This window comes from Falco peregrinus, chromosome 6 (genome assembly GCF_023634155.1).
Source record: "Falco peregrinus isolate bFalPer1 chromosome 6, bFalPer1.pri, whole genome shotgun sequence".
NCBI classification, from domain to species: domain Eukaryota; kingdom Metazoa; phylum Chordata; class Aves; order Falconiformes; family Falconidae; genus Falco; species Falco peregrinus.
The window spans coordinates 70,807,318-70,822,474 of record NC_073726.1 but is presented as its reverse complement, the minus strand read 5'-3'; the positions used below and the strand labels follow the sequence as shown (position 1 = coordinate 70,822,474).

Here is a 15,157-nt window from a genome sequence, read left to right as displayed (position 1 = left end):
AAAAAAGGTAAAACCTTTGCTCAAGAACAGAGGCACCTTAGGACTCTTCCCAAAATTTCCACTTTCAATTTATGAACGTGTAATCCAAGAACATTTGTTTAGCAGCTTCCTGAAGGAAGCAACCCGTAAAACCCCTCAGTAATCCCCAGGCGCAGGTGAGACAGCTCCGCTAAGACCAAATACACATTTTCATTGAACAATAAAGATACAATGTTTGCTATGGGGCAGGGGGAGCCAAAGGTTTAGACCACTGTCTTTCAGCAGTATACCTTCTCCTGCTCGGGTCACCCAGTGGCTGCAGTGCCTTCAGGGGTTTCCTTGCTCCAGCATGGCTCATCCATCAGCTGCGGTCCCTCAAAAGTAAACCCTTTCAGCATGGACCTCCTTCAAAGAGGACCTGTCTTTCCAGGAGTGTGTCTGAGCCAGGGCATCGTGGGCTTAAATTCTGGCATGAGATGGGGTGTTTACATCAGTGTTGGAGGTAGCTGGAATTGGTTCTGGCTGGCACTGAGCAGTTCACGGTCTTCACACAGGTTGCCACTGCCATTCCCTGATACCCGCTGTAATTTATGTCCTTTACATTCTGCCCTTCACCTCACTGAAAGATATATTAAGAATTTTCACCCTTACACAAACTCTACCATAATCACAACCTTAATGTATATTCATTATAAACTCTATCCCTTGTCACTACAGACCAGCGCACTGTTGTTAACAACTCATCAGTGTGAACACAACACACATCACAAACTCACCAAAATTATCAGGGTCAACACTGCAACAATCTTAACATATACTTTCCAACCCCTTCTAAAACTTTTTCCAAAATCAACCACGCCACTGGACATCCAGCATTATCTTTGGCCATGCCACTAATCTCCTGCCTATATTCTACAATGCTCCCTCCAGTGCAAGTTGCTCCTTATGTCCCATCCGCTTATCAGGCAATACCAGAGGGGAAGTAATAACTGTGTACAGACCTTGGAGTTTTCAAGCCATGGCATCAGTGATCACCGCTTTTTCAGGGCCCCTTCCCTGTAAATGCAGTCCAGCAGTCCAAGCAACTCCAGTTGATTACCCTCTTCTTTCCAGTCCCTCTGGGCAAGTGTCTCACCTGTGGCATCAGGAACATCAGGCCATTGCTCCACACAGCCCTTCACTAGCTGATCCTAAAGCCTTCCTCCCTTGTGCAGGGCAGTGCTTGCAAGTAGCATAGAGCCCAAACTCCCCAAAACTCAGGCAGGCTCTTCCCATCTGCCAGAGCTCCGTCGGACAAATACTAGTGTGAAGACAAAAATTCCCATCACTCCGAGAAGATGGGTGTTGTGGTTTAACCCTGGCCAGCAACCAAGCACCACGTAGCTGCTTGCTCACTCCCCCTCACCCAGAGGGATGGGGAGGAGAATCAGAAAGGAATGTAAAAATCAAGGGTTGAGATAAGAGCAATTTAATAGGTAAAGCAATAGCCACGCACGCTAGCAAAGCAAAGCAAGGAATTAATTCACGCCTTCCCATGGGTGGGCAGGTGTTCCGCCATCTCCAGGAAAGCAGGGCTCCATCATGCATAACAGTTGCTTGGGAAGACAAATGCCATAATGACAGATGTCCCCCCCTTTCTTCTTCTTCCCCCAGTTTATATACTCAGCATGACACCATATGGTATGGAATGCCTCTTTGGCTAGTTCGGGTCACCTGTCCCACCTGTGTCCCCTTCCAACTTCCCCTGCCCCTCCAGCCGTCTCGCTGGCAGGGCCCAATAAACCAAAAAGTCCTTGACCCAGTACAAACACCACCCAGCAACAACCAAAACCATCAGTGTCCCATCAACACTATTCTCACATCAGAGCCAAAACACAGCACTGCACCAGCTACCAAGAAGAAAACTGACTCCATCCCAGCTGAAACCAGGACAATGGGAGATCCACCAGGATATGCTCCTGCCTTGATTTGAGCTCAGAGTGAAAAATAGGCCAAGGTCTTCTACAGTCAGGTTCAGCCAAAGATGCTCAGATCTGGGAGGCTGAACTGCAGCACCCCACTGACCAAGATAAATCTCCCCTTTTAAAGGCTCGGAGCAAGGCAGAAACTCCCGCTGCTCTTCCCAGGGATCTGGGCTTGAAACCTTGCGTGCCCTTACCTCAGCACACTGGTTCCAGTTATGCCTGTAACTGTTGGTAGCCGTAAAGCTGCAGACCCTTGCAGCTCTCCCCTTTACGAGTAGAGATGATCACACCTTGTGACTCTGTCACCTTCTTACATTGCCTTTGTGCTTTTTTGGCAGGCCACAGGGTCTCAGTCAGTAAAGACAGCTCCCCAGGGACATACCCATTTCCATTAATTTGGGCTCTGTTCTTCTCAGATACCAAACACTGCTGGTCTCCAAAGTTGCAGCTTGTGAAATTACAGTTACTAAATGCAAAGTCAGCAAAACAAACTGAAAACTCATGATACTATGCATCCTGTTTCATTGCAAAACCTCGAACGTGGATCAAGAAAAAAAAAAAAAAAGAAGAAAAACCCTCCTCCCCCACACAGTTCCTCATTGCCAGCATTCACTGTAAAGAAACAGCTGGCCATGTTAGCAAGGACACAGCGCACAGGATTTAGCAGGCTGGCTGTAACCCGGTGACACATGCAGCAGTACTTCTTCCCCCAAGGTCCTGCTGCCATGTGACAGCCCCCACAAGGCCTTGGGGGGAGGTAAACAGCAAAAAGCCAACTTGCCTTACAGCTGTGAGGGGAAACTCTCCCACTCATGTGGGCAAAGAATAAAAAAAATAAAAATTACAGAACTTCTGCCTGAAGCCTCTTGTGACCAGATGGAGACATCTCTCTGACAAGAAACCGCCAGGGAAAACCGAACCCGAACGGTAAGAAGTAAGCACCAAGTTACATAATGGCTTTGTGATCCAAGTGAAAACACATCGCATCCTGCCAGGGACAGCTGATGGTGCTGACACAAAACAGGAGGGACATTAAAGAGGAAAACCAATTACCTTGCCCGCCCTTAGTTAAATGGAGCAAAAAATACCAAGCTGCAGCGAGCAGGGGCCTCTGCCATGGGAGGAGGCACCCAGGGCAAACGCTCGCACCTGAAGACACTCTCCATGCGCTAGCAAGCAGCAAAGCCTCCCGGGCAGCTCTGGGTTTTTTCCACTGCACTGCGACCTCTTCAGCAAACAGCATATGCTTGTCTGCAAAAATTTCAAAGCCAGTTTCTGATGTGAGATTACTGGCCACGTACAATTTATGACTGTGCATTTTATTTGGAAATGCCCTCAGCACCTCTCTAAAGATGGAGGGATAATTTCATCATTATGTCACTCATTAAAAAGTCAGTGTTCCTCTTCTGTGACTTTGAAAACACTTTTAGAACAACTCTCCTAACATTAAAGTGGGGTTTTTTTAACACACTTTCTCCTAAATTGCTCCTAAACCACAGGTCACTTTCCATTGAAGCAGAAGCTGCATTTTTCCCATCTGGAGCAGGGAACAGGTTCTCCCCACTCTGCCAAGCTGGCCACCACATGGTTTCTCCAGCCATCTCACTGTACCAGCACGTGGGGTGACAGGGCTCTGACAAGGGGGACCAGCCCAGGCCACCATCCCTGTCACAGGGACGTGCTGCTCCAGCACAGGGCTCAGCCCTCCCTTGCCCTGTGGAGCACAATTTGCAAACAGCTCTTAGGGTGCCCGGAGACACCTCTGTCGTGTCACATCTCCTCTGCCATGTGCTGGGGCGGCTGAGGTGCCACATCAGGGGACCGGGGCGCTGCGGGAGGCTGCCGGCCGGGTGGGAGGCACGGCCGGCACCGCACACCCCGCGCCCTGCCTGTGAAGTTAGCGCAGCCCCGGCGGCAGCACCCTCAGGCACAACCCGGCTGGCTGCGTGACCGAGGCCCGCAAACGCGGCCTCTTCACCGCTCGGCAGCCGCCCTGGACCCCCGCCGTGGGCCCGGGCCCCAGTGCCGCAGCTGCGCTCCGGACGCCGGCGCCTCCCCGCCATCTCCCCTCCGCGCCGCGCCTTGTCGTGCCGTGTCGTGCCGTGCCGTGCCGTGCCGTGCCGGGCGGGCCCGTCCCCGCCCCGCCCCGCCCCGGCCGCTATTAAAGGCGCTGGGTCGGCAGCTGTTGTGGTGTTGCTGGGCGGCGTGTGGGGCCATGGCGACTTACGTGCAGCTCAACACCGGGGCCAAGATGCCCATCCTGGGGCTGGGCACGTGGAAGGTAACGCGGGCCTCGGTGGGGCCCCTCCGCAGGCGGACGGGGCTGCGCAGCGCGGGCCCGGCCCGTTACCGCCCGTGCGGGACGAGCGCCCTTCCCGGCCCCGCGCTGGGGGAGTGCGGCGGGGGCGGCGCGGCGCAGTCGTGGCCGCCGGTGTCGGAGCTCGGCTCGGGGCCGTCCCCACTGCCACCCCGGGCGCGGCGCTGCCGGCGCCACCGAGCCCCCGGCCGGGGCTCCCCGCCCGGCACGGCGGGGCCGCCGCGGCGCCTGGCACCGAGGGTCGCTCGCTGCCCGCTGGCCCTTCGCAGCAGCCCGAGCCCCCGCGGCAGCGCAGCGCTCTGCGCGGGTCGCCGGGGGCTGAGGCCCCTCCGCCGGGCTGAGCCCCCCGTGCTGGCAGCTGCTGAGGGCCGCTCCCCGGGGAAGCGGCGGGGGAGGCGGGGGGGCCTCGGCCCGGCCCTGGGGAGCGGCCCGGCGGGGGGGCCTCGGCGCGGCGGAGCGCGGGGCTGAGCGCGGCGGCCGCGGAACGGCTGCGGCTGGGTGTGAGCTCAGGATCTCTCCTTACAGATGTATATAGGCTCAAAAGGGCTGCACGTAAAGCCGGGGCTCTGTTTGATGCTGTTGGTGTTCTGTTTTATTTCAGTTGGGGGGTTGCTTTAAGAGGGGTGGCCACCTTAATTTTATCTTGCCAGGAGAAAGGTCTTCAATATATATTGATTAGTGTTTCTTGGATATTATTTTTTCAGTCCCCTCCAGGGAAGGTAACAGCTGCAGTAATGGCTGCTGTTGATGCTGGATATCGTCACTTTGACTGCGCCTATGTGTACCAGAATGAAAATGAAGTTGGGGATGGGATCCAGCAAAAAATCAAGGAAGGTGCTGTGAAACGAGAGGACCTCTTCATTGTCAGTAAGGTATGGATCTGATGGTATAGGATTCCAGGAGGCACCTGTTTTTTATAGTGACCCCCTGGTTCTTTACTTTCCTGCTCTGTGGTATGGCATGGAATAATTCAGAGCATCACTTAGGCCACTCCTGAGACAAGCTCCCTGCTCTGCCTTGTTTTGTATGGAGAATAGGCAGGGTATGTACCATGGATATGGGTGATGCTTTAAACTTCATGGCATGAAGTTATGCAGTCCTTTCATGCCGTATCTGACCTTCTAGTAGGTGACTTTTGAATGAGGTCTTAATTAATGAAACCAGACTGCTTCTGCTATCTGATGTGACACCCTTCAGTCATGTGTGCTGCCACTGCACATATTGCCCTCGTTATGGCAGACCAGTCCTGCTCACAGAACAAGCCTCTTTTGAAGATCAGGAGGATGATCTAGTTCCACATCCCCTTCCAAAGGGGACAGGCACTCTCCTGAACAGGACAGAAGGGTTCCAAGAAGTTTAACCCAGGTGGTCATGGTGTGCCTTGGCTTTTTGTCTGTAGCTGTGGTGTACGTTTCATGAAAAGCCTCTGGTGAAGGGAGCGTGCCAGAAGACTCTTGCTGCCCTGAAAGTGGATTACCTGGATCTCTACCTCATCCACTGGCCTCTTGGTTTTAAGGTACAGTAACAGCAATACCTTTTTCTGTTGTGACTGGCAGTTTTGAAGAGCTAAATGGCTGTACAGCCCAGTAACTGCTCCAGCAGACACAGATCATACTGTGTCTGTACATTAGCCCCGTGCTGCTGTGCAGCTTTACTCTGGCTGTGTGAGCCAGGCTGTTTATCCCTACCTCTGAGATTCCTGCTTGCACAGCACCCTCTGCCCTTTTGATCATGGAAGAGGTAGGCCTTGAACTAGGGGTAAGTTTCCCTACTGCAAGCAAGAGTTATATTGCTCTCCTTCTGATTATTGCCTATGTGTTATCTTATACAAATCCAAAGTGTGTTCAGCGGGCAATGATATGGTTTCCCCTTTGTGGGAAGGAGGGCTGTACTTTACTGTGTGACAGATTCTTTTGTCTGCATGTTACAGAATTGCAGAACAAGAAAGTATTTGTTTTCCCTTTCTGTCTATAATCACTGAGTCCTTTAATATGATACAGATTGAGTTGGCCTTTGCTGTAGGAGCCTTAGTGCTTCACAGACCTTGGATTTCAAAATGTGCAACTTATTAGTTCCTAACTTCTACTGGCTGCATGCAAAGGAACTGATGTCTCCATTTGAATATTTCTAAGCTTAGCCTTTCTGCTAGAGCCTGATCAGAATCTTATTCCTACTTGTTGCTTGTGAGATCAACTGGTTTTCATAGTGTCTGTATTTTTAAAACTAGCTTCACGTGGACATCACTATCAAAGGAAAAATATGTTGTGGTATAATTTATCGGTAGAAAACAACTAGTCTTGAATGAAGCTGATACTTGGCATGTAGTCCTAACTGGGACACTGGCTGTTCTAACATTCCCTATGCCAGCAACTTAAACAATGGCTCTCCCCATGAAAGTCCTGTCAGCAGGTCTGGTCCAATATAGACTGAACATGTTCCAGGTCCTAAGTGGGTCCTTATTACACATTTTAATAAAGCACTTCATTATGTCCACTGGAGAGTTGTGTATATCTTTGTAATAAAGAAAGTAAACTTGTAAACTGGCTAGAATTCTACAAGTGGAGGTTGCCTTGTCTATTTTGATGAGTCAGAGAACACTGCATCCAGCAGAAGTACCTGTCCTTATTGAGATGGCTGTGGGCAAAAGTGCCATAATCCCATGTGAAAGCAAGGGAAAAGACTGAAGAATGTAGATAATGACTATTGGTATGTCCTGCAGTAGGAGTTTGTAGTAGCACCAGCTGAAGACAATGATGACCTAACTTCCCACCAAAGAGTGTTTGAAGCATTTTGCTTTCTCACTGACAGGCAGGAGAGGAGTTGTTTCCCACAGATGACAAAGGCATGTCTATACCCAGCAACACAGATATTCTACAGACATGGGAGGTAAGTTTAGCTACAGCAGGAGAATCACATCTGTTCTCGGCAATCTTTTCCATGTTTTCATTATGTTCAGCAGTCTAAATTCTCATGTATGTAGAACTACTTGGAAGAACTCATTGGTACAATAGCAGATTGTTGGGTATCATTATTTTCCCCTTCTAACTTCCTGTGAATTTCCACAGTTTCACAGAATGAGCCTTTGAGCTTTAGTGAAATGGGAGACACGGCACAAATATACTAGTGCCCTGGTGGTGGGGTGTTTTGTTTGCTTTACCTCAAGCTTGAGCTCTGAAAATCTAAGTGCTTTTTTGTCTCCTCATAAAGGAAATAAGCCATGTAAAGAAGAATGTGTTCTTTGGGCCCTGTACTGTGCTGACTTTGTGCTGTTTTCTGTTAGGCCATGGAAGAACTGGTGGATGCTGGTCTGGTAAAAGCCATTGGTATCTCTAACTTTAACCATGAGCAGATAGAAAGAATCTTGAATAAGCCGGGACTGAAATACAAGCCTGCAAATAACCAGGTGAGCATATTCTCTCAATCCCACCTTTTAACAACTTCTAGATGCACAAGGTGCTGCTTTTTATGGACTTTCTGCACTACTGCTTGGAAAATTGGGCAAGGAGCAGTTCCAGAATACCTTTTTTTTTTGAGGGGGAGGGAGCAGAGGGAAATCAGATGAGCTTTAAAAACTTCCTTGAAATAGAGTTAAACTTGGCATATATATGAGGACCTGAGAGAAAATTGGATGACCTTTTTGCAGCTCTTCTATGGAGTGGCCAGTTGCTGTTGCCTGGGCAAATTAAACAGGAACATGCTTTATGCAGTGATTACAGACTTAATGAGGGTTAGGAGGAAGGAGGAAATGGAGTTGCAAGGTAGGCTGTAGGGCAGAAGTGTCCAGATACATAAACTGCACTTAAACAAAAATCTTAGGAACATACAGGTGGTAGAAGACCTTGGAAGATAATCTGCTGTATTTCACAGCTCAGAGCAGCATCAGCTGTGATATCAGACCAGGTTGCCCAGGGCTTTATCCATCTTGAAAGCCTGCAATGATGGAGACTGCACAGCCTCTCTAGGCAGTGTGTTCTGCTGTCTGATGCAGTGCCTTGGGTGTATGGGCGGGGGAGGGAGTCTTATATCTGATCTCAACCCCTCTTGTTTAAACTCATGCCTCTTTACTGGTGCACAGTGGGAGAAAAAGAGTTTGGCTTGTCTTTGCATGAAGTTCTTTCAGGTATTGAAAAGCTGGTATTAGGAAACCTGAAACCTTCCTTTCTTCAAGCTGAACAAGCCCAGCTCCCTCAGCCTTTACCAGCACATGTTCTCCAGCCCTCAGCCATCCTGGTGGCCCTCTGAATTCATGACAGTCTGTCAGTCTTTACTTAAGCGGGTGAGAAGGGGAAAAACTGGACATAGTACTATAAAGGTGGTCTGACAAGTGCTTAGTAGAGACAGATCATCACTTGCCATGATTTACTGGCTGTGTTCCAGCTGCCAGGGCTCACTGCTGGTTGGGGTTCAGCTCAGCCTACTATGCCCCACAGGTCATTTCTAGCATAGGTGTTTTGCAGATAGTCAGGCTCCAGCCTGTGTTACTGCCAGGGGCTTTTCCTTTCCAGGTGCAGGGCTTTTTGTGCAGCCTTGTTGAACTTAATGAGGCTTTTGTTGGCCTGTTCTTCCTGCCTGAGTGAGTTCCTTTGAAGTGGCAGCCCTGTCTTTGGGTGTATTGGCTGGTCCTCCCCCAGTTTGGCATCATCTGCAAACTTGACAAGATTATAGCCTGGCACAAGTTGTTGAAAAGGACAGATCCCAGGACAGCCCCGTGTGGAGTCTACCTAGACTTGTCCTTGGTTTCTATGGTGTTTGAAGGGCTGTAGTTTCAGTTATTGTTACCTGATTACTAGAACAGGTTAACTTACTGTGTTAGCCTGAGCATATGTATGGAAAAGGGATTTTAACACTTTTTTTTTTTTTTTTCAGAAAGCTAATAGGATTGTTCTCTTGGAAGTCTATTCAACATAGAACTGAAACATTCTGACAAGTGCAAAATTCATAATTCTGTACTATAGCTATTCACTATCGGTCCCAATGTACTTTTAGGAGACTTGGTAGAAGTATTTATACCTTTCAGCATCTACCACACCTCACTGCTGCTGTCACTGTAGCTGATAATTACCCTTGTCTCTTGCATAGAGGTCACTGATCTTGTATCTCTCACTTGTAAATGTTTGCAAGCTCTCAGCTTACTGTAATCAAGTTAAGCTCAGAACAATGGGTCTTTGGTCCCTGTCCTTCCAAACTTACTGCTCCTGAAGAAATGCTTGTGATCCTGAAAGCTTTTCTGTTATTAACACTTACCAGCTGGCCTAATAGTGATAGTGCTTTCTGTAAACACTTTCTCTGTGCAGATGTTTGACATGTAATGCAGTAATCCCCTGCATTTGGTGCCATTCCCATTCTTAATTTGGATGCAGTTGGTATGCACGTTGGGTTTGGTTGTAGTGAGAAATTATTTTGCAAAGTAGTAGTTGTGTTACAATGATCCTAGTACTTGGTTCAGTAAGAAATCTGACTCTGAAGTACTTGATCGTTATCGTACAGTGTGGATTGCAATAGCTTAAGACACTTTTTAAAGATATCATAGGCTTTTCATCCTGGTCCAAACATAAGCCTAATAATATAGCTCAGTTCTTCAGCTTGAGTGCCAGTAGGGAGTAAGAATGACTTTGCCTCATTTATATTGCATAAATTCTATCTATTGAATAGTTGAGAAAATAACTGGATATTCTCTTGAGCTGCTGAAGCGAAATAAATATATATAATACATCCCAAACTGAGTTGTCATGTTTAGTATCCCAGCATGCTGCAGAAGGGAAACAGCCGTGCAAGCTTCTGATAACAGCAAGCAGCTAGAACCACAAGAAAGACACTCAAGACAGTAAACTGATCCTGTGTTTTGCACTCTTTTGCTCTGTTGCCAAGAGCACAAATTTCCAGGGACTTCCCTCAGAAAGAGCAGGAGGATGCTCTCTCCCTGTTGTGGAGCTATCCTGGAAGTCCAGCTATGCAAACTATTAAATGTTAATTTTTCAGCCTCCTGACGCGGGGATAATTCCTGTTCCCTACTGCATATCTGCACGTTAGCTTGCCAGAATACAGATCCACTGTTAAGGAGTCTGTAGCCTGTTATGTAGATAATCTTACAGAGATTCATAGTAAGTACATGTGTTTATGAGAAGTCTGTAATGGACCACAAGCTAAAAGTCTAAAATATGTAGCAGCTAGCCATTCTCACTCTTTGGACTAGGAGGTATTCAGTGTTAGTATTGACACAAAGCAAATAAAACCAAATGAAACAATACTGGTATTGAAGTTAATATGGTTGTTGTAAAGAAAAAAAACCAACAACAAACACCACACTCCACCATTATTCGATGTTTAAGTAGGGACGAAAAGACCTTTGTACCTACTAGTCTGCTATCCTGTTGTTAGGAGTTTTACAGTTTTCTTACGTGTGCATTTTACTGAACTGCTCCATTTAAGCAACGGTGTAGCTGGTCATCCCATGTGCTGGAGATTATACAGATCAGCATAGTTTTAATGAGTGGTGTTAGCAGTCTTTGGACCCATCACTATAAGGAAAGCTACTTGTAGAAAGAGAGCGGGGGCATATAGAAAACAAAGGATGCATAATATTGTACAGAGTATAAATTAGAATTAAAAATGGCCTTTGATTTAATTAAAAACTAATCCCTGGAACATCTTAAAACAGTTAAATCACTGTAAATCTCTGTACTCCTATGTTTGCAGATTGAATGTCATCCATACCTTACCCAGGAGAAGCTGATCAAGTACTGTCAATCCAAGGGGATTGCTGTGACAGCGTACAGTCCACTTGGCTCTCCTGACAGACCATGGTAAGATCACATTTTGCAAGGGAGCTGGCATGAAACTTTGAGACTACACGTGCACCATTAATTATTCATCCAGATACAGGGCTCTATTGCTAGGTTGGATCTCTGGAGGTTTCTAGCCACTGATCTTCTTTCCTCTGTGTAGGGCTAAGCCAGAGGATCCTTCCCTTCTGGATGACCCCAAGATCAAAGAGATTGCAACCAAGCACAACAAAACCCCAGCACAGGTAGGTAGGTACCAGGCAGCGGGGACTCCTTCCTGTTACGCAGCCTTAACAACAGCTAAAGACAATGTAAAGGACAGGCTGGCTCTTCGTTCCCTGTCACCTGTGGTGCTCTTCTGTGGTTTTAAGTAGCAACACAAGTTTGTTTACTTTGTAGCTTTCAATGCATGCTTGCAAGGGCTCTTTGACCATCAGCAAGAAACGTTTTCTTGACCTGTCTTCAGATGTTGTCATGTTTCAGTTTCCCTTAAGTCCTGTTGCAGAAAATGAAAACTTGTATACCCTACTAAGTCTGGGTGGGAATGAAAAAAGTAAGTATCACTAAAGTGAAAGGGGAAGGAGAAAGGAAGCCTTTTATGTGGGGCTTCACCCCTTTTCTGTTTGCACTCTAGAAAGTGCCATTTAGAATTCAGGTATGATTTGAAATGCAGCTCTGCAGAAATGGGTTAACTCTGCTGAATTGTACAGTTTGTGGCAAACAACTGTCGGAACAGGCTCTGCTTGCGATAGAACAAAACCCATCCTCCCTCTGACTTGGTGATATATCTTCTGCAGGTTCTTATTCGGTTCCACATCCAGAGAAATGTGATTGTGATTCCCAAGTCTGTCACACCACAGCGCATTGTGGAGAACTTCAAGGTGAGTCGTTAGGAGTGAGCTGGGTGCTGCCCTTCAGGGGTGGCATGGCTTCTCCCTGCAGGGCAATCGGTGATCCTTCCCAGGTCCTCCTCAGGCAAGAGGACTGGGCTTTTTCTCTCTGTATGTTTACCTGCACTCTACTGAGGGCTAAACTTAAGGTTACAGCTGGAAAGCAGGAGTAAACAAAGCTTTTAGAAATATTATACGGATAACCTTAGCAGTCATGTTATGTGATACTTCCTGTTCCGTGTCATGTGGGTGAGTTGTCTGACAGCTTGCCTAGGGCCCTGGGTGCAGCAGCACGCCACAAAAGGCTTATGTAGAGCAAGCACTGCTAAGAAAATACTCCTGGTGTCCATAAACCCTGTTGCTGCTCCTGGTTCGGTGGTCCTTGACTGAAACCACTATTAGGATTTTGGAAGACGTGTAATCGCATTAGTTGGAATATGAAAGTCTCGTAGATGTTCCTTTGAAATAGGACAGAAAGATGCATCTTTCCCAAGTGGAGGATGGAGACACTGTGCAACACTAAGTGCTCTCTAAACTTAAAACAACGGGCACATGTAACTGCAACTTGAGATATTTTTTTTTCTTAACTTCTCCCTCTCCTGCTCACGTCCCTCCCCTACTCTGACTAGTAAGTAGAGTCTTGGAAATCCAGCGAGCCATCTTTTTCCTTTCCCACCTTCACGAAACAGTCATTTCTTCTAACAAGCACCCCTGCGCTATTGACTTGTTCTTTAATTTTGTGGTTGGGTTGGGGTTTTTTTGCTTACAGTTTCTGATATGTTCAAAGAGGTGACTTCCAGCTGTTTCTCTTGCCAGGTGTTTGACTTTGAATTGACTAAAGAGGAGATGGCAGCTATTCTCAGCTTTAATAGAAACTGGAGAGTCTGTGCAATGAGCACGTGAGTGGCAGTGTTTTGGTTTGGGTTTTGTTTTTTCTAAGCTGTTAAGTTATCGGTATGTCATAGTCTAGTATATGAAGTTAGAGATAGTAAATTTGGTGAAAATTCAGGACGTGCAAACTCAGTTTCTCAAGGGATCATCCTCAAAATAATGTTTTCAGAGTAAGCTTTTAAATGTTTGTTACAAACCAAATCGTGATGAGCATAAAGCAAACCTCATGTTCATTTTCAGTTCAGTCTCCAAGAAACTCTTTGTAGCTGGAGCTGCAACAGGAGGCTTCCTATTCATAATTTTTATTTTCTCCATATTGGAGAACTGAGCGTGATGCAGACTCAAGTTCTTAATTAACTTTGCTTGTGGTATTTTGTCTTTGCCATGACTCTTAAGTATATTAGAAAAACTGTGTTCTTCAGGAGTGGTTGGGAAAGTAAATAAACATCCAAAAAGTAAAATAAGGATTTGCAGCTTTGAAGCCTAAATCCAGATATGAAATCTATGTTGGAAGGCTGCAGAAAAAGCCTTCCTGGCAGTAAACAGTGAAACCTCGAATTGGCTGTCTGCAAAGCACATAGGTCATGTCACCTGAAATGCTCAGTCTGAGCAACAGAAGGCACTCAGGAATTTTTCTGTTTGCAAATGCAGTGTACCACCAAGGAACACAGAAACAGACTGGTTTTATACGGTTCAGCTCCTCTGTTGGTGGCTCTTCGCATTGGTTACAGCTGCATATGGTATCTTTCAGAGATAAGATAATCTTTCCTCCTTGATTTTCTTCAGGTGCAAAACTCACAAGGACTACCCTTTCAATGCAGAATACTGAAGATGGACACCTGCCTTTCTCCAGACTTTTCAGATATGCTTCTGCTGTTGCCTATGAGTTGTCTATGTAGCTTTCTCACTGCATCAGATTCCCCCACCCCAACTTTTTCTCCCACAAAGATGCAGTATATGTACTCGGTGATTTTGTGGTGTTGGTTGGTTGGGTTTTGGTTGGTTTTTTTTTTTTGAAGAAGGAAATGCTAAAATGGTTCTGAAGAGCACCCTGTATGGACTAGTAGATTCTTTGCCAAACTGCAAGTCTGGAATCGGTAAGCAAAAAACACTGAGAAAGTTTGAACAAGCAGTCACTTTCATTTTGGAACACTGTGAATTGGAGCTAGTAACTGTTGTTGTCTGGAAGGACCAGGATAATGGCAGATTTTATGTAATTAATGAGGTCTGGTTTTTTTTCTGATTACTTCTGGGTTTGGTTTTGGGTTTGTTTGGGTTTTTTTTTTTTTTGTAACACTCCATGGATCTTTCTCAAATTGGAAGTGCAAGTTGATTTCTAAGCACAGCAGTTTGTACCTGGGTAGCTCTTTGAAAAGTGTATAGGTCCTAGTTTCTTGATGATATGAAGGCTGTTTTTGCTTATAATAAAATACAGTTTCATTACTGTGTGTAATTAGATGGTTATTTCAGCAATGCTCTAATGGTAGTAATGCTGGAGTAGCTGTATTGTATCAGCTGTCTCCAGAGATTACATAAAAGCAAGGAAAATCACTGTCCCCTAAGAAATAATCTGTTATTTCTCCAGTATGACCTGCTAGCTGTCATGCTGGTGCACATGTAGAACACCTGAGTGTGATGTACCTGTGGCCATTGAGTCTGCTTGAGCCTCTCTTTAAATAGATCTGTCTTGGTAAGTCTGACAGCTAATATACTAATCTTTAAATAGTTCTTTATTTTACTGAAGTGGTAGTATACTTTAGCTAGTAGAAAACTCATTCCCTTGAAGACATGAGGCCTACACAGCATCCTGTGGGATTATTTCACTAAGAAGTAGAAAGCTGGCCCTTTCCAGGCAGGCAATACACGATGCAGGAAAGAATTCTGTGCTTGTACAAGCTACCATTTGCAAATACAGTAAAAATGGGTTTCCAAGAAAATCCTGTCATGAGCTAGCAGATCAGAAACTTACTACTTTGGGATGACAGAAAAATAGGCTTACACCCAAATTTTGACATGTAAGGTGTGTTTGTCCCTTGGGTTGTTGGGGGTTTTTTTAAATATATATAGTCTTCACAATAATTGCAGGTAATGGTTTTAAAGTTATTGCCTTCTGAGAGCTGCTTCAGATTTCACTAAATGTATTTGGGCACTTGTAAAAACAGGGGCTAGTATTGGGTGATGTTCTTGTGAATTTTTTTCCAAAGTCTGAGCAGATCTAGAGCATGAACTTACCTATCAAGCAGGTTGTGTAGGCCTGGCAGAAAGGGGGTTCTTTCTGAATAGATGAAAAAAGGGAGATGCCATAACTCTTAATGCATAATCACCCCTAAATGG

At 46.2% G+C, this 15,157-nt stretch overlaps 1 protein-coding gene across 1 annotated transcript; it reads left to right on the top strand.

Annotated features, from left to right (window-relative positions):
* Nucleotides 1–4,071: 4,071 nt before the first annotated feature.
* LOC129782560 (aldo-keto reductase family 1 member B1-like) lies at nucleotides 4,072–14,271 on the top strand. Its single transcript, XM_055808010.1, has 10 exons — nucleotides 4,072–4,224; nucleotides 4,965–5,132; nucleotides 5,660–5,776; nucleotides 7,069–7,146; nucleotides 7,541–7,663; nucleotides 10,957–11,063; nucleotides 11,206–11,287; nucleotides 11,840–11,923; nucleotides 12,749–12,831; nucleotides 13,610–14,271. The coding sequence occupies exons 1-10, from the start codon at nucleotides 4,159–4,161 to the stop codon at nucleotides 13,650–13,652; spliced, it is 951 nt and encodes a 316-aa protein (XP_055663985.1). The 5' UTR covers nucleotides 4,072–4,158; the 3' UTR covers nucleotides 13,653–14,271.
* The last annotated feature ends 886 nt before the right edge of the window (nucleotides 14,272–15,157 follow it).

Excerpts from the sequence above, each read along its gene's own strand:
- LOC129782560 (XM_055808010.1), top strand. The coding sequence starts at position 4,159 with ATGGCGACTTACGTGCAGCTCAACACCGGGGCCAAGATGCCCATCCTG. Across the intron at positions 4,225-4,964 it reads TGGGGCTGGGCACGTGGAAG|TCCCCTCCAGGGAAGGTAAC; the intron begins GTAACGCGGGCC and ends TTATTTTTTCAG. Across the intron at positions 11,064-11,205 it reads GGCTCTCCTGACAGACCATG|GGCTAAGCCAGAGGATCCTT; the intron begins GTAAGATCACAT and ends TCCTCTGTGTAG.